The sequence below is a fragment of the Equus asinus genome, chromosome 30 (assembly GCF_041296235.1).
Source record: "Equus asinus isolate D_3611 breed Donkey chromosome 30, EquAss-T2T_v2, whole genome shotgun sequence".
NCBI lineage: Eukaryota > Metazoa > Chordata > Mammalia > Perissodactyla > Equidae > Equus > Equus asinus.
The window spans coordinates 5,488,288-5,513,497 of NC_091819.1; the positions used below are offsets into that span (position 1 = coordinate 5,488,288).

At 35.3% G+C, this 25,210-nt stretch overlaps 1 protein-coding gene across 7 annotated transcripts in view; it reads right to left on the bottom strand.

Annotated features, from left to right (window-relative positions):
* Nucleotides 1-1,003: 1,003 nt before the first annotated feature.
* The window catches only part of CFH (complement factor H), a 79,054-nt gene continuing 54,847 nt past the window's right edge, over nt 1,004-25,210 (bottom strand). For 3 of the 7 annotated variants that reach the window (XM_044762748.2, XM_070501639.1, XM_044762749.2), the window contains 11 exons: nt 22,761-22,937; nt 21,795-21,977; nt 21,522-21,701; nt 18,897-19,067; nt 8,795-8,977; nt 8,110-8,319; nt 7,223-7,396; nt 6,337-6,513; nt 5,134-5,307; nt 1,865-2,047; nt 1,004-1,408 (listed from right to left, as the gene is read on the bottom strand). In XM_044762748.2, coding sequence (XP_044618683.2) covers nt 1,188-1,408; nt 1,865-2,047; nt 5,134-5,307; nt 6,337-6,513; nt 7,223-7,396; nt 8,110-8,319; nt 8,795-8,977; nt 18,897-19,067; nt 21,522-21,701; nt 21,795-21,977; nt 22,761-22,937 — 2,033 coding nt within the window. In that variant the 3' untranslated portion in view covers nt 1,004-1,187. Of the gene's footprint in view, nt 1,409-1,864; nt 2,048-5,133; nt 5,308-6,336; nt 6,514-7,222; nt 7,397-8,109; nt 8,320-8,794; nt 8,978-10,201; nt 11,383-18,896; nt 19,068-21,521; nt 21,702-21,794; nt 21,978-22,760; nt 22,938-25,210 lie in introns of those variants that run through there. The other 4 variants (XM_070501637.1, XM_070501638.1, XR_011499486.1 and 1 more) reach the window with 4 other exon arrangements.

Sequence of the window (25,210 nt, forward strand, 5' to 3'; positions counted from 1 at the left end):
CACTTGATTTCATGCAATACAAAGTGACAAGGTATCACCATAAAATATTTTTACCTTCGTTATTTGTATCTTTATTATCATCTTAAAGTTTTTATGTTTTTGTAGAAGTGAAAAATGTTTATAGTCAAATGATTTTAACTAAGTATGCTGTTTGAAATGCATGAACATAAAAATCGTATTTTGGACTCTTGGGTTGAATGTTTCCACAACTCTCTATACCAGCAAAATCATGAAAAAGTTGTTACATCTAAAGATCATTACCATTAGCTCTTTATACTTCTCACCATGTATTGTTTTACTTTTTCTGTATCTTTATTTCTAAACAACATACTCTTGTGGTTCAAAGGTGATAAGTGTTAAAAGATAGAAAAATTGGAGCATATAGTGAAGTATAAAGAGTTAAACATCAACTCTTACCCCTATTATCTCCAACTTCAACTCTACTTATGGTAATATTTTGTTGTACTTCCTGCAAATCTTTGTTCTATAAACATTTTCAGTGCTCAAAGCCTACTGTGTATGTATGTGTGTGTGTTTATACCTGGTACTGGATTCTTTATCATGTTTCATGTATGATATGCACTATGAATGATACGCACGTATGGTATGCTAGCTATGTACTCAAACAGATCCTAATTCCTCTTTATGATTTGTTTGAATTATGATGTGTGCTACATAGACGTCTTGTAGAAGATCACGCATTTCATCATTTTTTGGTATATTTATTTATTGAGAAGTGAGCAATGTAAGTAATAACCACTTACATCTTATTACTAATATAGGTATGACAGTTTGGCTTTTCGTGTTTGTGAAGTAATATTATTTTGAAGATGGTGACTAGCCTTTTTATTTTTCCATTTCCTCTCACATCGAGAGTCTCAGAAAGCCTCAGAAGTTATGGAGGAGCTTTGAGAAAGTTGGGAGAAGGATGGATGGAAGCAGGCACTGAAGTGAATGCATCTAGTTTGGGGCCATAGATATTTGATGAACAGGACACAGAGCATTTTGGTTAGCCAAGTTTTAATGAGGTCCTTTTAGAAGTGATTCATTGGTGTCTAACATTGTCTACATAATATTTAACACAAATTCTGATGTATGAGTCAAAATGAGTTAAACAATACTTGAAGGAATGACTTGAGAATTGGATTAATAATGACAAATTCTGAATAAATGCACACATGAGGATTTTATGAACGCGTGTTAAATCTCTGTCTTTCACAGGTGGGATACTCCAGTTTTCCTTCCCGACAGGTTGTTCGAAATTTTGCGGAATTTGTCTTTCTACGATATCCAGGTTTACACGCAAATTCAACAACATCGCCTGTTTCAGAATAAAGTTTCTGGTCCCCCCTCCATCGTAGTTCTATGTTATGTTTTTCCATCATTTCTGGTGATACTACACATGGATCTGAAGGCCAAAAAAAAAAATTAACACCTTAAGGGATATACAAATAGTGTAAACAAAAATTCTCACTCAAGTTGAATCTCCTGTGCTGTCCAGGATGTCGTACTTAAAACCTTTTATAAACCAACTCAGTGAAAATCCAGCATGTGGATTTAAACCACTTTACACAATTAATGATGTAAAAATCAGGTATTGTGTTTAATGTGTGAGACTAAAGGTTATAATCAAAGATTCATAATGTCAATCATCAGATGAAAATCTTTCATTAAAGAATGTTTTGTTGCTGTTGTTGCTTCAGTAACAATTTCTCAAACTTTATTGCCTCATACGTTCCTATTTGATAGCAAGCATTCAACAGAATGGTTGGTTATCAATCCATGAAAATCTATAGTAAGCAGCAAAACTTTGTATTACTTACACTGATTTTCCCAGGACCCATGAGAATACTTAAATATTTACCTAAGCATTTTGGTGGTTTGGTCCATTCTCCGTTCCTACATGTTATAATCCTGTTTCCCTGAAGTTGGTGGAAGGACTGGCATTGGTACTCAACTGTTGATCCTGGAGGATATGCTGGTGATGGGAATGTGGTAATGTCTCCATTGTCGATCGGTGGAGGGGGTCCGCATTTTCCTCTAGGGTCTAAAAAAATATTATTTGAACTATTGAAAGATAAAAAAAACCACAGGTTAAAATAAAAATATAACTCAATATGTAATATCAAGTCTTGTGATTTCTGATAACAGAAATGATTCATTGACGAAATTTTAATCGTTTAAACTGAGAGACACATTTTTAAGCCCTTCTTTTCACTCTCCATGAAAGCACACATAAAGCATTCACAGACACATCTGTTTTACAATATTCCAGTATTAAAAAATGTTTTTCTTAGTGAATATATGCTGGATATGTTGGGATAGCTAAGACAAACAAAAAAGATTCTTGTTCTTTAAACAAGATATTGAGGGGCTGTTGGATATCTAGTCATTTTTTTATCGATTTACATTTTTATTGTAAGAGAAACATCACTCCTTTAATAAGATTCAAGAATTACAAATCTACGTAATGTGAAAGGGAATTGCTGGCTTCCTGTTCTGTACAAGATGAACTAGAAAGCTTTCTGTTTCTTCTTTCTGCTTAGTATAGCTAAAAACCCTGAACATATTATAAAAAGCAACAGAAGAGATTTGGAAAGATGTAGCAAGGAAGTCCATAAGGTTAGGGACATTGGGATTCTAGGAATTAAAGTGCAATGAGTTCTTTTGGTTTCATTTTGTCTTCTATGTATACTGGACTGAGCACTGAAAGAGTCTGCAACCCAGAAATGATATCAAAGTTAGGCAGGGAAAAAAACAGTCCCGGGGGTAGTCTGCTCTCTTTAGACTAAAGCTCAGGAAGTAAGCAGCCTACCAAGACACAAACATTTTTTACAACACCTGCATTACTCTAGAAAAACATCATAGAATAAAACTAAGAACAGCCCACTCTCCACCTTCATAAACAGAGGTCAAGTGAGGAGCCTGGACTTCCATCCACACTCTGTGGGGAACAAGACACCTGTCTGCGTTTCTGTGGTGTCAGTGGAGGCAAAGTGGGGGCCTGAATTGGCACCACTGCATGTCAGTGATGGAGACCTGATAAAGAAAAGATTTCAATAAAATCCAGAGTCTCAAGCTATAATACCCAAAATGTTCAGAATACAACTGAAAATCACTCATTGTCCCTAGGACTGGGAAAATCTCCAAAGAGAAAAGATAATCAAGAGAAGACAGCATTGAGATGACACAGATATTGGAATTAATGACAATGGTTTTTAAAAATCCAATGGGAATTATAGAACTAAAAAATAGAACAGAATAAAATAACCTTACTGGATGTGCTCAGTGTTAGATTGCTGATGACAGAAGGGTAAATAAACTTGAAGGTAGAACAATACAAATTACTTGCTTTGAAAATGGACTGAAAACAAAAAATAAGACAGAACTTCAGGGACCTGTGTGAAGATAGCAAAAGGTTGAAGACTAAGGAAGCAAAAAGAAGGAAGTTAGACATGAGAAAAAAAAAATTCAAAAACTAATGCTGAATATTTACCAAATTGGGCACAAGGCATAAATCTATATATCCAAAAAGATGTGTGAATACTAAACAAGACAAAACCAAGAAATTCATGCCAAGATACATAATAATCCTACTGCTCAAAACTAAAGAAAAAGAAAAGATCTCAAAAGCAGCTAGATAGAAATTATGCCAACCTATAGAGAAAAAGGATTCAAATGACAGGGTGCTTCTCATCTGTCACCAAGGAACCAGAAGGAAGTGACATTTCTCAAGTGCTAGAAGAAAAGAACTGTCAACTCCTATTCCATATCCAGTGGCATTATCCCTTAGGAAGAAAGGGAGAAATAAAGGCACTCCCAGACGAAGGAAAATGGAGAGAATTGGCCTCCAGCAGACTTATACTTAAAACAATGGCTAAAGGAATTCTTTAATAGAAAGCAAAAGATAACAGAAGGAGGAGTGAGACTTCAGAAAGGCAGAAAAAACAAGGGAAGTGATAATAATAGGAACAAATATAATAGACTATCTTTTTCCTAATGACTTTGTTAAATTTGACTGCAAGATTACACTATTTGATAAGGTGCTGTATGTATATAAAGGAAATACATAAGACGTTTATATTTAGAATGTGGGGTACTAAATGGACCAAAATGGAAGTAAAGCTTCCACAGTTAACTTGAGGTGGCAAAATGTCAATACCCATAGGCAGCGGTAAGTTACATGTGTATGTCTTCATGCCTAGAGCAACCCCTAATAAAATTGTGCAAAGAGATATACTCAAGAATACTACAGACATATTAAAGTAAAATTATTTTACACGTTCAAAAAATCTATAGGGAAGGCAATAAAAGGAAACAAGAATCAGAAACAGAGGAAACACACAAAAGCAAATAATAAAATGGCTGACAGAGCCCCTAACAAGGCAGTAGTTACTTTAAAGGTAAGTGTTCTAAATACACGAGTTAAAAGACTGAAAATGGCAGATTGGTTACAGAAACAAGAGCCAACTACATGCTGTCTACAAGAAACTCACTTTAAACATGAAAACATAGGTAGTTTCAAAGTAAAATATTGGAAAAAATAAATACCAGGCAAAACTTAATTTGAAAAACTAGAAGTTACTCATATAATATCTCCTTTGTTGGCTCCCCTTATTTTCTGAACTCTGAACACTGGAGTGTCCCGTGACCAAGTTCTCAGACTATTTATTTTTTACATAGTTACACTAACATCGCAGATGAGCTCTACTAGTAAAATACATTTAAATAGAATCCATATGCTAAAGAAACCCAAATTTAGTTCACATTCTATGATTCTCACCCCTGCCCCACTGCCTATTTCATGTCTCAAAGTAGAATTTCAAAGGGCTGTCAAAGGTACTCAGGGTATCTTGATTACATTTATTCCTCGGCAAGTAACTGAGCATCTTAATGGTTAAGATAGGGAATTATCTGGGATTCCAATTGTTCTTCTAATCTGGACAAATCTTTCATCAAATAAATGTGCCTTATTACTTAGTCCATCCACAAAAGGAACTGGATTTTAAGCATCATCATTTTATTTGTGTTTACAAAATTTATTCCATAAGAACTGCTTCATTCTCCCTTTAAAGCAATGTATTTTGTCCCTAAGATATACTCTAACACTGGGGGGAAAATAAGACAGTCTACCTTTGCATTGAGGTGGGTCTGTCCAGGTTCCATTCAAACATGTCACCTCTGTTTCCCCAAATGGATAAAAAGGTTTGATGCATTCGTAACGTACTCTCTCCCCAGATGGATACCTCATCGTCTCATTTGAGGTAATGGCATTTTTGACTTCAGGTGGTTTCTTACAGGAAACATCTGAATAGAGAAGGAAAAAAGTATCTCCAAGGTAATGATCATTTTGAGTAGCAAATCAACAAATGAGATTCCAACTATATTTCCAGAGGGGTTTCAAATCAATCAATCTGTCATAAAAGATTGCTTCTTTTAATAAATTTACATGTAAGATTGAGGAAAAGGAGAGAAAGCAATATTTTTTTAGGAAGACTTAAGCTTCTCTACCTTAAATCTCTCCCCGATTCTTTACTAGAAGATTGATAGATATTTGTGTGTGTGTACGGAGGGAAATGAAAATGAGTTTTTCTGAACATTTCCCTTTGAATTCTCGTTATAGAAATTAAAAATGAATTTATAAACCACAAGAAAATCATAATAAATAGAATTTTGATAGCAGAATTTGGCTTGCAACCATCCTATATGTGAATTGTAGTTTTAAGCCCCTAGAAAAATAAACACAAGTAGACACTTGCTTAGAGAATAAGTCAAGCATGAAAACACTTTGAAGAATATCATTGTTGAAGAAAGAAGTTTAGTAATCAAAGGATCCAAACAGGAGGTGTAGAAAAACAACAGAAAAATAACTGTATGATTTATAAAAACACTATTTAATGACTTTTGGGGGGCAAATGCTTAAGGATACTACAATGAGTCATGTGTAATTTATCAGTGAGATTCAGGTAGATATGATGTATAATTGGCTATGGCAACGGTTCCTAACCCAAAGTGTGCATGGAGCCTCTTGACCCCAGAGTTTGTGATTCAACAGGTCTGACTACGCCTGTGAATTTGCATTTGCACTTCCAACAATTTCCCAGAAGATGCTGATGCTGCTCTTCCAGGGACCGCACGTTGAGAACTACTGAGCTATAAGACTAACTACTGAGTACACAATTCCATCCTTTGACGTTAAGGCATAAACCTTCTTTGGCCTGAAATCCCGGCCTGAAAAAATAATCTATGTCCACTTTATGATGATGCTAGAGGGAATTCTATATTATGTTACTTAAGGCACTTTCATAAATAAATTTTAAAATTTCATCGAAGTACCTCTGCATGTTGGCCTTCCTATCCATTTGCCGTTAATACACTGGACAAAACTGGATCCATCCAATTGGTAATATTCTGGACATTTATAGGCCACTTGTTCTCCTGACCTATATGATTCCTTTTTCTGGCCTATGAGTATGGTATCATTAAAGACGGGTAAGCTAAGACAATCCGTTTCTGAAACAAAAAAAAGTACTTGTTCAGTAAATCATTAAAAATATATAAAGGCCAATAATTATTCTAGAGTAATAGTTAGCTACATATAAAACCAAAGAATGCTGTACAATATTTTTCTTCACTTGAAAAAAAAAACGTTAGCAGTTTTGACTTAATTACATTGAACGGTTCTTCATTCATCAAAAGTATAACATTGAAATAGTGATTTTGAAACTATGAAGAGATATGGACACATGTAATGCTTGAGACCATACTTCTTACATTTGAATTCTTATTTGCCTATAGAGGCCACTGGCATTTTGGACATATTTCTACTTTGTGCTTCCGTCAAAATCTGTTAACATTAATTATGTCAAATATCTTAGAAAATTCTATATTTGCATGGAGATATCTGAAAAAGCAACAGTAAATTGAATAATAATGAGATTGATCAGCAGGGGCCAGCTTTGATACAGGAACAGAAATGAAAAGTCTGAGAATGTATATCAGAGATGTCACAAGCACACACAAGACGATGTGAAAATGAAATAATTTGGCTCATGTTGTCAAACTCTTCTTATTTCCTGGATTAATCATCTCTACCAGAATCCAGATCTTTCCAGAGATACCTTGTTAAATTCATAATTACTCCTTAGTTTCATATTTGTACCATTTATGCTCTGAATTAAAGATATTTGTCAGTTTTAGAATAAAATCAAATGTACTATACTTATGCATTGTGGCGGATCAGACCACTTTCCTCCTAAACATTTTATAGATGCAGGTCCGTCAATCCCAAAACCTTCGGTACAGCTGTACGTCACTTCTTCTCCATATTGGTAACTGTCTAACTTGTGAGCTAGAACACCGTGCAGAATCAAAGCTGGTGGTTCACAAGGAATTCCTTTAAAAAAATTAAAGAAATGAAACAATGAATCTATGTTTCACTAACCCTGAAATTTAATTTTATGCACCAGTTGTTATATTTGGTAGTTTTAATTTACAAGACATGGTCACACAGGAGCTACCATCACATTACAGAGAAGATGTACGAACTTTTCCTAAAACTACCATTCTGGGGTGTGTCCAGCTGTCAACTTGAACAAGAACTTGAAACTAAAAGTGTCAATATCTTTACGAAAGACTATCAATGCTTCTCTAACCAATCATGAATAATAAAAGCAAACAAACTGAGAATTAATCCTCTTCAGAAAAGTACTATTTACTGTAAGAAATCAGAAGGGATGTTGTAGGGAGAACATAAGAAATTTTTTTTAAAACCTGGAGGCAAAGCAAACACTACAACTTACCTGAATAGGTAGGAATATGAATAGGTATATCACTACATAGATAGGTTTAATTTCACCATACATCCATTTTTAATACCAAAAAAGCCAGAATTAAAAGTGATTTTATGGTGAACCAATAACATTAACAAAACTGATTGATGTGATTCTGGAAAAATTATGGGTAAAGTATGTAAAAGATAGATAAATATATAAATGACTTTATATATTAACAAACCTAAAGGATTCTGTCTCATGACAGAATTTGAAAACTGATTATTTTTAATGAATTCTTCTGAAAATAGGATTTCAGTTTGTGTACTGTCCTTACCTACACACTGAGGTGGAGAACTCCATTTTCCCATGTGGCATCTTATCCCACCGCCTTCAGATAAGCTGAAACCATCTTCACAAATATAATTTAATCTGGTGCTATGTGCATAATACTTGGGTTCAGATCTCTTTTTCCTTTCTTCTGTAGATTTAGATGATTCAATGGTACCATGTTCTATATGAGGTGGTTGAGAGCATGGGGTTTTTTCTATATGAAGAAAAGAGATCAAGGAGTCAACCACAAATATAATGTTTAAATTGCCAAAGAAAATAAAATACTCTTTGGGACTTTAAAATAAGGATAATTTGAACAAATTAAATTATTTAAAAACTGAAAACTATTTGAAACTTGCAAGGATGTAAGTCTCCATAAAAATCTATGCTACAATCCACTTCTTCAATATGCCCCTTGATTCTTGTCCTGTTCATCCTGAGGAGTAAAATAGGCCTGAACAGAAATTTTATCTGGTATTTACATAGTAATCCAAAGTTTTTGTCTGTATTCTTTTCACATTAGAAGCGAAAGAATGCTGATTGCTTTGTATACCTAGATTGTAATTCACTGTTTCAAGATAAAGTGGAATAGATACAGAGAAGGCCTTCATCTTGTTCATTTACACAAAACACAGAGGAGTATTAGCTTATTTGAGAGAATGTCATGAAACAAGTTACACACGACTGACCCACACAGCGTGGTATTGACTGCCATCTGCCGTCTTTGCACACGATTTCTTCTCCTCTCTGGATTAGATACTCTTCTTTACAGAGAATAGATATTTTTTCTCCATCCTGATAATTCACTGTAGTTGTCATGTTTTGAGCATTGGGAATCTGAGGTGGAGGTGGGCACAATTGCATTTGTACTTCTAAAAAGATTAAATTTAGATTTCTTGATTAAAAATCTTAAGTTAAAAATATTAACAAGATAATTCAGTAAATAGGAAACTCAATAATAATGCACCATAAATGATCAACTAATAATGTTGTAATCTATGCTTCAATATGTTTACCTTTCAGCTTGGATAGCCCTTTAATCTACCAGGTTTGCTTTATATTCTCATGGTCTTCCTTGGAGTTTCTTCCTTTTATTCTTTCTATGATCAATCCTGTATAATTTATGTAAAATCTAGTTTGATTATTTCTAACAATGAGGTGGTTCTAACTTAAATACTCATTCAATACTAGGCACCAAATAAATGCTGATATTGGGATCTTTTTTACAGATATTGATGATCAAATATTTTGTGATTAGATTAAAACCCAGGAAAGATGTTCTACCAATGGAGGCTGATTGGCCAGAGGAAGAATCACATTTAGTTAGTGATCAATTAATTTGATAGAGCTTCTTGGCCAAGATAAGAAGTAGACATGTTCACTAGTGGTTTATAGTGTGCTGTTAAAAGTTCAAAACTCCCCTGGAGGTACTGTTTACCAGCTTGCCTACATTGTTAAGGGATATATAGATCGATGAAAGGCACGCAGTTGAACAGGTTAGATGGCCTGGCTTCAGTTACCCAACCAGCAGCTTACAAAAGATTTCTTTGTAAACTTCTGTCTGAGCACCCATAAAACTGAGATACCTCAGATGTATCTTGGTAGTTCCTAATCTGAAGGCAAAGCAAGTCCTGTTCAACTGAGGGAAGACTCTGGATGTTTATCCCTGGAAGCTTTAGGACCTCTTTACGATTTATTGCTTTCACTTTCTGTTGTCATGCTGTGTTTTTATTTCAATAACAATAATGAGGGCTGGCCCGGTGGCCCAGTGGTTAAGCGCCCACGTTCTGCTTCTTGGCGGCCCATGGTTCCCCGGTTCGGATCCCCGGTGCGGACATGGCACTGCTTGGCAAAAGCCATGCTGTGGTAGGTGTCTCACGTATATAGTAGAGGTAGATGGGCATGGATGTTAGCTTTGGGCCAGTCTTCCTCAACAAAACGAGGAGGATTGGCAGCAGTTAGCTCAGGGATAATCTTCCTCAAAAAAAACCCCAAAGGAATGAAAGAAGTGATATCACCTAGGATACTATAGAATTAAAAGAAAAATAAAATACTAAGTGGCTATTAGAAACAATTGTATACAAACAAACTTGATAAATTAGATTAAACAGAGATATTTATTGAAAAATATGACTTCCTTACATTTGGACCAAAGACAATATAGAAAATATGAATAGCCCACTACCTATCAAATAAATTAAATTCTTCATCAGGAAAACCTTCCAAAAACACAATCTACATATCAGATTGCTTCACAGTTGTATTCTATCAATCATTTAAGGAATAAATAATACAATAATAATAGGTATAATAATCTTGCATAGGTATGTTCAGAAAACAGAAGAGCAGAGAACTCTTCTCAATTTGTTTCATGAGGACACAAAATCCCTGATGACAAAACCTGGCAGAGACATTTCCAAAAGAAATAACTGTAGATTAATATCCCCCGTGAACATAGATGCAAGAATCCTTAAAAATATATTAGCAAATCAAGTACGTGAAAATAGAGAGAGTATAATATATCACCACCAAGGAGAGGTAACTCTAGGAATGAGAGATTTGTTCAACATTCAAAAATTTATATATGCCATGCGCTACATTAAGGTAATTAAGAGTGTCATGTTATCAAATCAATAGATGCATAAAAGTCACTTAAAAACATTCAACCATGGTTAATGATACAATTTCTCACTCAGCTAAGTTGGAACAGAAGGATATTCCCTTAATCTCATAAAGGGCAACTACAAAAATCCTACACTGACATTATAGTTGTAGTAAAACATTGAATACGCTCTCCCAATGGTCAAGAATAAGACAAAGACATTTGTTCTCATCACTTCCTTTCAACAGTTTCCTTGAGGTCCTAGTTAGTGCAACAAGATAAGAAAATAAACAAAAAATAAAAATAGACCAGCAGAAATAAAATCTTGTATTTGCAATGATATAGTTGTTTACAGAAAACTGTAAGAGACCTGCAAAGCAATATCTAGAATGAATAAGGCAACTTAGTATAGTTTCAGAGGATAAAATTAATATACAAAAATCAAGTGCATTTCTTTATACTTGCAGCAAAAAAATGTGAAATGTAATTTTGAAAAGTTACATTTATAATATTAAAAATAAAATATGAAAAAATTTCCTGGAACTGTAAATCTTCTACATTTCGAACATTACTTGGGAGCCAGCCCTGATGGCCTAGTGCCTCCACTTCTGCAGCTTCAGTTCCCAGGCACAGAAGCACATCACTCATCTGTCGGTAGCCATGCTGTGGTTGCAGCTAGAAGAACCAGAAGAACTTAGAACTATACACAATTATGTACTGGGACTTTGGAGGGTAAACAAAAGGAGAAAAAAGGAAAAAGATTAGCAACAGATCTTAGTTTAGGGTGAATCTCCCCCTGTGGAAAAAAAAATGACTGGGAAAACAGAAGCAAAAGTAAACAGTTTAAAAGATATATCATGTTTATGGAATTGAACACTCAATATGGTTAAGATGTCAGTTCTCCCTAATTTATCTTTCATTATATAAACCATCCTTTTCATTATACTGGCAGATATGCTATAGAAATTAATGTGTTCCCTGAAATTTCTATGTTAATGAAAAGGCTAGAAGAACTAAAACAATCTTGAAAAGAAAGAACATAATTGGAGAATATATACACACACCAGATTTCAGGACTTAATGTAATGGAGTAGTTATCAAGGCAATGTGGCAGGGCTAAAGAGAGATAAATGGACAAATGGACTGTTCCTTTAGATTCTGCCCCCTAAATTACAGCCAGGTGGATATTCATTAACCAACAGAGGATTCCCTACAAAGCACAATAGGATGTCTGAGAGATCCACATAGCCATATCTCTGAAGGTAGGGCTACTGGATCCCCAGGAAGCATTTTGAAGGAGGTGAGAAGATACCCTGCCCCTCCACATTGGTAGTGATCTTGGTCACTGGTCCACACAGCAGACAGCACGTGACTGTAAGAGGAGGCAGGGGAGCAGGCAGGCCTGAGCCTGAATGCTTTCACTTTTGGAAGTGAAGTCCAGCCCGCAGAAATGTTCCCACTGAGTGGTGAAGCTCAGCCACCACGTGGTGCCCATACCAAGTGCAGCAGCCCCAGTGAACTGCCCATGAGGACAGAGTGGGTCCATGCAGGTGAAACAAAGTGCCCGTCCCCTTCTGACTAGCATGCCAGCTCACCTGGTACCTGGCCAAGGCAGTGGTTCTGCCTCAGAGCACCTGTGGATGTTTGTGTGACCCGCCAAGTGCCTGAGGCCAGGAGGCAAACACAGATGCATCCTATCAGCACAATTTCCAGCAGATGTAGTGGGTTCAGAAAACACAGCTGCAGCACCTCCCGGAAATGGTAGGTGGAATCTGCGACCTGATACTACTACAAATGCCTTGGCAAAGGATCAGGTCATCAAACACCATGAAAAAATGCAGCAACACTTCAAAGCAGAAGGAAAATGACAAGAATCATAAACCAATCCTGAAGTCACAGCAATTTACAATCTAAATGACAGAGAATTCAAAACAGTTATAAAAAAAACTTGAGTTACAAGAAAACTCAGAAAGACAGTTCAATTAATTCAGTAATAAAATTAATGAGCAGAAGGAAAACTTCACCAAAGAGATTGAAACTATCAAAGAGAAACAAATTTGAAATGCTGAGGATGAAGAACACAATGAACAAGATGAAAAACAATCTACAAACCTTCAAAACCAGAGCTGGCATTATGGAGGACAGAAGTACTAATTTAGAGGACAGAAATATAGAAATGCTTCAGGTGGAGGAGGAAAGAGAACTAAGGTTCAAAAGACTGAAGAAATACTTTGAGAAACTTCCAATACAATTAGTAAAAGTAACATAAGGATTATGGGTATTCCCAAAGGAGAAAGGAGCTGAGAGCTTGTTCAAAGAAATAATAGCTGAGAACTTCACAGCCTGGAGAAAGAACTGGAATTACAAGTATATGAAGCCAATAGAACTCCTAATTACAGCAATGCAAAAAGATGTTCTCCCAGACATGACAGTAAAACTGCAAAAGTAAATGACAAAGAAAAATTAGTAAGGGCAGCAAGAAAGAAGAGACTAATCTACAAAGGAATCCCTATCAGGCTTTCAGCGGATTTCTCAGCAGAATATTTACAGGCTAGGAGAGTTTAGAATGACATATTCGAAATATTGAAAGACAGAAGCTTTCAGACAAGAATACTCTATCCACTGATACTATCCTTCAGATACAATGGAGAAACAAAAGCTTTCCCAGATAAGCAAAAGCTGAGAGAATTCATCACCACTAGACCTCCCTTACAAGAAATGACCAAGCATGCCCTCATACCTGAAATAAAAAGGCACAGGTTTACAAAGTCTTGAGCAAGGAGATCAAAGGACAGACAAAATCAGAATATTGCAGCTCTCTGTCAGAATAGGTTAGCAAACACTTGATTACAACATAAAAGAGACAGGGAAGGAAAGCATCAAAAACACTTATAAACACTTTATTTTAATCACACACTCACAATACAAACAAAGAATAGTTTGTGATGATGAAAACATAAAGAAGAGGAAACGGATGGAATCTGCTTAGGCTGATGGAGATGATAAGCTATCAAAAAATAGACTACCTCTTCTATGAGATCTTTTATACAAACCTCACAGTAAGCACTAAACAAAAAATCAGAATAGAGACATAAATCATAAACAAGGAGAAAACTGAGAAAATTATCACAGAAAACCACCAAACTGAAATGGGAGTCAGAAATACAGGGGAAGAGAAAGAAGGGAAATAGAGAACAACTAGAAAAAAAGAATTAAAATGGCAGTATTAAGCCCTCATATATCAATAGTCATCCTAAATATAAATGGACTGAATTCTCCAATCAAAAGACACAGAGTGGCTAGCTGGAATAAAAAACAAGATGTAACAATATCCTGCCTCCAGGAAACAGGTCTCAGTTCTAAAGTCAAACACAGGCTCTGAGTGAAGGGCTGGAAGATGATATTCCAAGCAAATGGCAAGCAAAAAGAAGCAGGTGTTGCCATACTTATATCAGACAAAGCAGACTTTAAGATAAAAAACCTAATGAGAGACAAAGAGGGACAGTATATAATGATAAAAGGGACATTTCACCAAGAGGATACAACACGTATGAATATATATATGCATCTAATACAGAAGCACCAAAGTATATAAAACAGCTATTAACAGAACTAAAGGGGAAAATTAACAGCAACACAGTATTGGTAGGGGATCTCAATACCTGACTTACATAAATGGGTAGATGATCCAGACAGAAAGTCAACAAGGAAATAGTGGGCTTAAATGAAAAACTAGAAAAAATAGACTTAATAGATAAATATAGAACATTCCATCCCAAACCAGCAGAATACACATTCTTCTCAAGAGCACGTGGAACATTCTCAAAGATAGACAGTATGTTGGGAAACAAGGCAAGCCTCAATAAATTTAAGAAGATTGAAATCATATCAAGCATATTTTCTGACCACAATACTATGAAACTAGAAATCAACTAGAAGAAAAAAGCTGGCAAAATCACAAATATGTGGAGATTAAAGAACGTGCTACTGAACAACCATTGGATCCATGAAGAAATCAAAGGAGAAATCAAAAAATACCTGGAGACAAACAAAAATGAAAATACATTATACCAACTCTTATAGGATGCAGCAAAAGCAACCCTAAGAGGGAAATTCACAACAATATAGGTCCACCTCAACAAACAAGAAAAGTCTCAGATAAGAAATCTTAAACTACACCTAACAGAACTAGAAAAAGATCAAAGCCCAAAGTCAGCAGAAGGAGAGAAATAATAAAAATTAGAGCAAAAGTAAATGAAATAGAGACCAAAAAACATTAGAAGGATCAATGAAACTAAGAGCTGGTACTTTGAGAAGATCAACAAAACTGACAAGCCCCGAGGCAGACTTACAAAGGAAAATAGAGAGAAAATTCAGATAAATAAAATTTTAGAAATGAAAGAGGAGAAATTGCAACAGATACCACAGAAATGAAAAGGATTTTAAGAGGATACTGTGAAAAACTATATACAAACAAATTGGATAACCTAGAAGAAATGGATAAATTCTTAGACTCATACAACCTTCCCAAACTGAATTGAAAAGAAATAGAGAATTTAAAGAGACCAATCACAAGTAAAGAGATTGAAACAGCAATCAAAAAACTCCCAAAAAATAAAGTCCATGACCAGATGGCTTCTCTGGAGAATTCTACCAAACATTCAAAGAAGATTTAATACCTATCCTTCTCAAATTATTCCAAAAAATTGAAGACAGAATACTTCCCAACTCATTTGCTGAGGCCAACATCACCCTGACACCAAAAGTAGACAAGGACAACACAAAGAAGGAAAATTACAGGCTAATTCTGCTGATGAATAAAGATGCAAAAATCCTCAAGAAAATATTGGCAAATCAGGGCCAGCCCGGTGGCATAGTGGTTAAGTTCTCATGCTCTGTTTCAGTGGCCCAGGGTTCACTGCTTCAGATTCCAGGTGCGGACCAACAGACTGCTCATCAAGCCATGCTGTGGTGACGTCCCAAATACAAAATAGAGGAAGATTGGCACACATGTTAGCTCAGTGACAATCTTCCTCAGGAGAAAAGAAGACTGGCAACAAATGTTAGCTTAGGGCGAACTCCCACTCCCAAAAATATATATATATATTGGGAAACCCAATACAGCAAGACATTAAAAGGATTATACACCATGATGAAGTGGGATTTATACCAGGGATGCAGGAATGGTTCTCCATCCGCAAAATCAAGCAATGTGATACACCACATTAAGAAAATGAGGAATAAAGATCACATGATCATCTCAACAGATGCAGAGAAAGCATTTGACAAGATCCAACATCTGTTTATGTCAAAAACTCTCAATAAAATGGGAATAGAAGGAAATTACCTCAATATAATAAAGGCCATATATGACAAACCCACAGCCAACATCAGACTCAATGGTTAAAAACTGAAAGCCATCCCTCTGAGAACAGGAACAAGAGAAGGGTGTCCACTCTTGCCACTCCTATGCAACATAGTACTGGAGGTTTTGGGTGAAGCAATCAGGCAAGAAAAAGAAATAAAAGATATCCAAATTGACAATGAAGAAGTGAAACTCTTGCTGTTTGTGGATGACATGATCCTATCTGTAGAAAACTCTAAAGAACCCACCAGAAAAATATCAAAAACAATCAAAAACTACAGCAAAGTTGCACAGTACAAAATCAACTTCCAAAAATCAGTTGCATTTCTATGCAATAATAATGAGATAGCAGAAAGGGAACTCAAGAATACAATCCCATTTAAATCCCAACAAAAAGGATAAAATATCTAGGAACAAATTTAACCAAGGAGGTGAAAGACTTATACACTGAAAACTATAAGGCATTATTGAAAGAAGTCAAAGATGACATAAAAAAATGGAAAGATATTCTATGCTCTTAGATTGGAAGAATAAACATAATTAAAATGTCCATATTACCTAAAGTAACCTATAGATTCAATGCAATCCCAACCAGAATCCCAATAACATTCCTCATAGAAATAGGACAAAGAATACTAAAATTTATATGGAACAAGGACAGACCCCAAATATCTAAAGCAATCCTGAGAAAAAGGAGCAAAGATGGATGCATCACAATCCCTCATTTCCAAATATGCTACAAAGCTGTAGTAACCAAAACAGCATGGCACTGGCACAAAAACGGACACAGATCAATGGAATAGGATTGAAAGCCCAGAAATAAAACCACACATCTACGGACAGCTAATCTTTGACAAAGGAGCCAGGAACACACAATGGAGAAATGATGGTCTCTTTGATAAATGCTGTTGGGAAGACTGAACAGCCACATGTAAAAAAATGAAAATGGACCATTATGTTACACCATACACAAAAATTAACTCAAAATGCATTTAAGACTTGAATGTAAGACCTGAAAGCATAAAACTTCTAGAAGAAAATATAGGCAGCACACTCTTTGACATTGGTCTTAGCAGCATCTTTTCAAATACCGTGTCTACTCAGGAAACAAAAGAAAAAATAAACAAATGGGAATACTCAGAGTGAAGAGTTCTGCGAGGCAAAGGAAACCATGAACAAAACAAAAAGAAAATTCACCAATGGGGAGAAAATATTTGCAAAGCATATATCCTACAAGGGATTAATTTCAAAAGTATATAAAGAACTCATACAACTCAACAACAAAAAAATAGACAATCCAAACAGAAAATGGGCAGAGGATATGAGCAGATATTTTTCCAAGGAAGATGTACAGATGGCCAGCAGGTGGAAGAAAAGATGTTCAGCATTGCTAATTGTTAGGGAAGTGTAAATCAGAACTGTGGTGAGATGTCACCTTGCACCTGTCAGAATGGCTATAATTGCCAAGACAAAAAATAACAAACATTGGAGAAGATGTGGAGAAAACGGAACCCTCACACAGTGCTGGTGGGAACACAAACTCATGCAGCCACTATGAAAAAGAGTATGGAGATTTCTCAAAAAATTAAAAATGGAAATACCACACAATCCAGCTATCCCACTGCTGGGTATTTATCCAAAGCAATTGAAATCAACAATTCAAAGAAATTTATGCACCCTTACGTTCATTGCAGCATTATTCACCATAGCCAAGACATGCCCATCAATTGATGAATGGATAAAGAAGATGTGGTATATATATATATATATATATATATATATATATATATATACACAGTGGAATACTACTCAGCCATAAAAAAGACAAAATTGTCCCATTGGCAAAAACATGGATGGACCCTGAGGGTATAATGATAAGGGAAATAAGCCAGACAGAGAAAGACAAACACCACATGATTTCATTCACATGTGGAACATAAACAAACAGATGCATAAAACAGATTGGCGGTTACCAGAGGGGAAGGGGGTTAGGAGGTGGGTGAAAGGGGTAAAGGGGCACACATATATGGTGATGGATAAAAATTAGACTATTGGTGGTGTGCACGATGCAGTCTATAGAGAAACTGATAAATAATAACGTACACCTGAAATCACACAATGTTATAAACCATTACGAGCTCAATAAAATAATTTAAAAAAAATAAAATATTTTCGCTCCTCAAATAAATAAATACAAACTAAAAATGGACTAAACTGTAGATAGGAGATTTGTTTTTCTATTGCCGTGAAACCACTCTCTGTATGTTCTAGGATTGAGGAAATTGTAAAAATATTGAGGATAGTGAGTCAAGGTGTCCTACACTTAGAGAAGAAAAATAGAGATACGAAAACTGGAAAACTGGAATAAACTATGTGCTGTTCAATTCAAATTGGTGGTGTCAAGATGACTTAGTTTTTAAGATAAATATAGATAAATAGATAACTAGAGAGAGATACATACAAACATACATAAATATGTAGATAGATATATTCATACATAATAGTCACAGGTGTAGGCATAGGGAGATTTGCAAGTAATAGAAGGAATTAGAAGCACTGGTGCTCTCATAGTAATGAGCACACCTACTGTCCAGATCTTAATTTAAAGGCACCAAGTTTCTGGGTGGTTTGTTCTATAGTTGACTGCTGCACATGATACAATTAATATGTAGAATCAGGGTTTGGTTAGTTCCTAAATTACTATCCAGCTTGAAACTTATTTGTCATAATAAATAGCTAAAATTTTGAAAAATACAAATATATTACTTTTACAAGTTAGGAAGAAATAGAACAAAACTTTGAAAAGATTGCAAGTAAGGCTTACCTGGGCATGTTGCTTCAGGTTCCCATCTTCCATTTACGCAGGTTGAGTGTTTGTCTTTTCCCTTACATTTGTAACTTATGTTGGCGTTATGATTAAATTCAATCTTATGTGAATAGCTTTCCTCAAGTGTAATTAACTTTGACAATTTACACTTCGCAAGTTCATCTGTTGCTATAACATGAAAATGTTTTCTTGAAAAGACTAATTAGAAGAATCAAAGCGACTACGACAAAAAAAATAGCTATACGGTCAATAGTATTATGAAATTAAAATGTATGCCCATACATTCCACCAACCAAACTTGGTTCCAGATCATATTGCACAAGATGGGCTATTCTGTATGAAAGAAAATCCTGTGTCCAGTATTTGAAATTTCATAGAAAATATCCATCATAAAAACATTTTGCATTTAGGGGACTAGAAGAGCATAAGAGGTTGACTTTTGCGGATGGTGTACATAGCGAATAGTCATCCCATGGTTAAATTTGGTTCCATATTTAAAATCTGTGCAAATGGTCACATTCATTTCTTTCTTGATCTCAAGTATCTCTACAGTACTTTTTACCCAAAGTCTTCAAACATTAAAATAAAATAATTATTTGTGGAACTAGACTATATGAAGTTGTTAGTTTAAAGACATTTTTTCAAGAAAGGTGGGGTAATATAATAAGAAAAGTACATCTAAGGTATATTGTATAGAGTGTGAATATTAAAGCAGACATTTAAACAGAGACACAAAATTGGAATAAGAAATTGGGTTCGTAAAGTCACAATGTTTTCTATATATACTCTCAGAATTTTCAAGAAGCTAATTTATACACCAGATCATTCTATATTTCAATAATATTATAATGCCATAATAGTAAACTTTTGCTGGTTTGAGTATGAGTTAAATATTGACTATAGAAGCTTTTGAAATAGTTACATATTTCAAAATTCAATGCAGATAAGAATCCTGTTTGATTCTGATAAAATATCACTGTAGGTTTTTAGTATTACTTGTTAATGATTTGTTAATGATCAGAGTCAAGTAAGGATGAACAGAATAAAGAAAAGTCAAGTAATTGGCCAACGAAATGTAATGATTTTGTACTGCAACCTTGAAAAAAAATAAAATAAAAAAGACTAACTCAAAACACACCAGAGGCTGGAGAAATAGTGCTGTTTTTAGGACTAGTCCAGCGTGTTGAGGAAGACAAAACTAGATCTTCCTCAAGAGATGGTAACTGAAGGAAGATCAATAGTCAAAGGGAGTGGTGGTGAGGTTGTCATTCTGTTCTGTGATTTCTTGGTTTCTGAAAGGATTTCTTTGTTTATTAGGAGAAAATAAACACAGTGAGATGAGTGAACAGCCAGAGTAGAGGGAGGTGCAAAATAAACATTGAGAGGAGAAACTTGGAATAAAGCCTCTGACAGCTGGCAGGGGAGTACGTGAAGTCGAATATAGGTAGAGGATTCACCTCAGAAAGGAAAGCTCTGAGAACAGATGGCAGTAACAATTGAAGCAGATGTTTGGTATAAGTCAGAATGAAAATTGAGAATTTCCATACCTAATATTGCCTTGGGTTTTTCCCCCATATGAAATGAGATAAGATCATTTGTGGAGACAGAACAGGGCAAAGATGAGGTTTGGTCTTGAAGGACTTGCAATACTTTTGAGAGGAATGTGTTTAGAAAAATCTAAAGATTAAGAAGCAACAAAATTTACTGATTCATGTAACAAACTCCTATTAAATGTCATCTGCATGTACAGCCCATTTTTGGGTGTTGAGAATACACAGTGAGCAAAACACATATGAAATCCTGCTCTAGAGGAGCAGAGGCTCAGCTCTGCCTTCTCCTTGAATAAGTAATGACTAGAAGTCTGATGAATAACTAATACTGGACATCCAGGGCTCTCTTTGAATGCAGGACCCACAAAACTCCAGGAAAGAACTCATTCTAAAGGAAAATCAAGAGGGTCCCCAGGATTCTCCCAGTTAGTCATCAAAGACGTGGTCATCTAAAGGTGGGGATGATTCACTGACAGAGCAAAGGGCATCAATCAGGTTAGTTTCCTGGCCCGACCCTGACTGTCTTCTATGACTGAGCTACGCTACTGAACGAGAGAGCTTGTGACCCACCCACCATCCGGCTCATTAACTTCTTTTACTGCATTTGAAACAGACTGAAAAATTATCATTGTTAGAAACTCTGAGAGAGGCAAGATTTCCGTAGGAGTGTAGCAAATGCATATTTCCTCAACTTTATTTCCTTGTTTGCCAGGGCCCGAAAGAAAGAGTACCATAGAAAAACAAACATGGTATTTCTGCAAATAGAGTTCTATTTTCCTGGTAATTAGTACTATTTTAATCATATACATACCTATAGGTAAAATGTAGCTTCACACTTATAAACAATGTTAATATGAGAGACAGAAAGATTCATAAATTTCTATTGCTATTTTATGTCTGTCCTCTGGACACACATATTGAATTATCAACAACAAATGTTGGGATTCATTATAATTTAAAACCGACATTTTCAAGATTATGTCTAAATTTTTAAAAATATGGTTGTGAATACAGTTTTTACAATAAAAATATTAAATCCTATTGAATGCCAATTTGAGATGCGTATTCTCACCAATGCACTGTGGAAGTTGGGTCCACGTTCCACGAATACACATAATTGACTTGTGTCCAATCATTGTAAATGCTTCTCTGCAAGTGAACTCTACTGAGTCTCCATGGCGATAGGGAGGGTCAGAAGGCTCGACATAGCCATGATCAAGGTCAGGTACATCTCCACATGTACTCTCCTCCTCTGTGAAAATTTCACAAAAATATGTTTATTTATGTATATATATGAAAACAAAGTGTTGATTTAAGTTTAAATATTAATATTTTCATACATTACCAATACACGTAGGCAAGGTGGTCCATTCTCCGTCAACGCATTGAATTTTGTTTGAACCCTTCAGCAGAAATCCAGGTTGGCAAACACATTCTACCACTTCGCTGTGTCCATATTCTTGCTTCTGTGCTTCTTTAACTTCCCCATTCGGGAGTTGAGGAGGTGGACCACACGATCTTGCTTCAGCTACAGTAGAAATGCTGTGTAATTAGTGGTTAAATTGTCTACTTACAACTTAAAAACTCAGTCAAATGGAGAGATTTTTCTTTCATTAATTTATTATTTATTGTCTAATTTATTAAAGCATTCTTAAACAATGACAAAACAATGGTGTTTACAGCAGATTCATGTTTCCTGGTTCTATTACTTATACTACTGAAGTAGCACATTGGAAGTATATTTAAGCCCAGAAAATATCTTCAATAATCTAGATACTCTAAAGATGTATGCAAACCAGTTAATATATATAGTGTATAACTTACAGCAATATTCATATTCCACTGAAACATTTTATCAAAACTTTTTGAAAAAATACCGTCATTTGAGGCAACACATATTCGCCTTGATTAAGTCATACCTGTGACTGAACTGACTATGAGCTGCTTGAATATTCTTTAGACATACTCAGTGAAACTTGAGGTAAGACCCATGCCATGTAAAATGTCCAACATTAATGGCGGGCTTGTAGGCAAAGGAAAAGTAATAAAGGAAATCTCCCTAGTGTCCGATACCATGTATGTATGTACAGAGACTTCCACTGCGTATTTCAGGAAACAACTGGAGATTAATTTCTTAAAGAAGTAAATCTGCAGTATCCACTACAGAACACATGTCTGTCGCAGGTATATCTCTGGCTTAATTCATTAGATTATAAACACAGACTGGAAGCCAACAGAAAATTAAGAGAGAAAAACAATGTTGATATCCACAATTCTAATTTTTGTTTCAGCAATTGTAACACATATTCACCTTTACATGTTGGAAAACCAGGGGACCATCCAAAGTGGTAGCACTGAACTGAATCGGCTCCAACAATTATAAGTCTTTGTCTGCAGGAGAATTTCAACACGGCTCCAACTTTGTAAATGTCTCTCTTGGGCTCAACATTTAAATATCTTTCTATTTGGGGAATCTTGCATTCTCTTTCTATAACAAAGGTCAAATAATTTAATGAGAATGTATAATCATTGCCAAAGTAATTTTACATGTGTCATATAAAAAGAGGTGCTGGGAACTGCACATACAGAGGCACCAGGTAAACCTCTTGCTTGAAAACTGTTACATATTAGGTTTTCTACACCCTCTAAATCCACATAAGACTCTTTGAGAAATATTACGGCATTGAACAGCAATATACGTGTCCTGCAAATTTATTTGTAAAGTCAGCTTGCTTAGTCTAGACCTGATTTTATCGCTGTCACTCATAAAATTTAATGTTACATTTTCTGTACTCTCACAACATAAAAGTATTTTCTCACATTAAAAAGCTAATGCTACAATTTTTAAATTGCACAGTTAAATAAAAATTGGTATTTTTCCTGAATTTAACTGGGGAACCAGAATACACAGAAGAGGAATTTCTAATGCATTTTAGTTAGAAGAACATTGAAAATTGCTTAATAAATATTCTGTAAGCGAAGAATCACACTGAAACATGAAATAAATTGAAGAACCATGTTCGAGTCACATAGCTAGGCAAATTCTAGGTATTCCAAATAGTTATATAATATACAACCATCTATTCTTACTACACTTTTAATTTACACTACCCACTAATTGTTAATTATTTTATTCAAATTAAAAATGTGTAAAATTATCCCTTAAAACTTGTAAAATTTGTGACTGCTAAATATTAAAAAAAATGCATTTTTCTCATTTGGAATTTTTCTATCTTGCCAGTTAATTTAAAAATTAAAAACAAATTTAAAAATTAGAATTAGACTAAAATGAAATTTTATACAATCTAAAAGTCAAGTATTAAAACATATTCATAAAATTAGATATGTAAACCTTTTAAAAGTAATGCCACACAAAGAAACTCAATAAATTGCTTTTTTCTTGCTTTAATGTTGACTTCTGTAGCTTAGTTGAGAAGATAAGGCTTGATGAGAACCACTGGGATTCATCTCCTAAAATTTGATTCCAGTTTTCTACATAGCAATTCTTTCACTTGCATGTGTCTTTGTCTGTATATTTTGTGCTCCTTTTATATAAATTTTCTGTCTCATCACGTTGTGAAAAATGCTGCTGTAACAACAACAAAAGGTCTTGCTGTTGGCTATTTTAGAACTGTCATATTTATATAAGGATAATGACTTAAGTGGGGGCCAGCCCTGTGCCCAAGTGGTTAAGTTAGTGTGCTCTGCTTTGGTGGCCCAGCGTTTCGCCACTTCGGATCATGGGCGCAGACATGGCACCGCTCTTTAGGCCATGCTGAGGCAAGATCCCACACACCACAACTAGAAGGACCCACAACTAAAAGATACAACTATGTAGTGGGGGGATTTGGATAGAAAAAGCATGACCAAAAAAAAAAAGATTGGCAACAGTTGTTAGCTCAGGTGCCAATCTCAAGAAAAGAGAAGAAAGATAATGACTTAAGAAATGTGATTTAAAGAAGAGTTTGAATGGGCATACTCTGAATTAAAGATATTTATCTTTATCCAAAAGTCAAAATCCTAAATCCTAGCACTGATGCTGGAAACGTGAGTATGATTTTTTTATCTGAAGTGCACATTTATTTAAGATTGCTGTAAGTTGGGCTTAAGTGGCTTATGATAGCAACTACTCATTGGAAACCTCTCCCCAAAGGAGAGAACACACAGGATATTTGAAATAAACTCAGATTTCAGCCAATCTGTGTGCAATTTTCTGCTACATGGTTGAGAGAAGTTATTTGAAAAGAATACTGAGCTGTCATTTGTTCTTTCAAATTTTGGAGGCCTACACTGTCGTGGTGAATTCCTACCGATGGGTTCACAAGGTCATTCGTTTTTATAAAATTTGCCATTAGCTGCCACTGCTGTCTCTGTCGCTCCTACTTCCTCTCCTTTACGTTTCCTGTCATGTGGTAACACTGGAAAGAGCATGGGAATTATATATTCATGATTTTGCATTCTTGTTTTGAAAAGAAAGCTCCTCAAAATTGTAAAAGCTTTTGTCTTCACAAAACCAGCATCTGCTTCTAATCCAGAAAAGAAGTTCATGATCATCTTAAAAGCCTCCCCTTCTACTTGGAATCAAATCCAAACTCTTTTCGACCCCTCCTTAGCCTGCACTTCCAATGTCATCTCATATCTCTCTCCCCCTGTCACTCCAGACTCCAGGCTTTATGATCTTCGAATTTGTTCCGAGGTTTTCAACCTCTCTTTGCATAGATGCATTTCCCTATGAAGTAGATCTTTCCATCCCTTCCGATA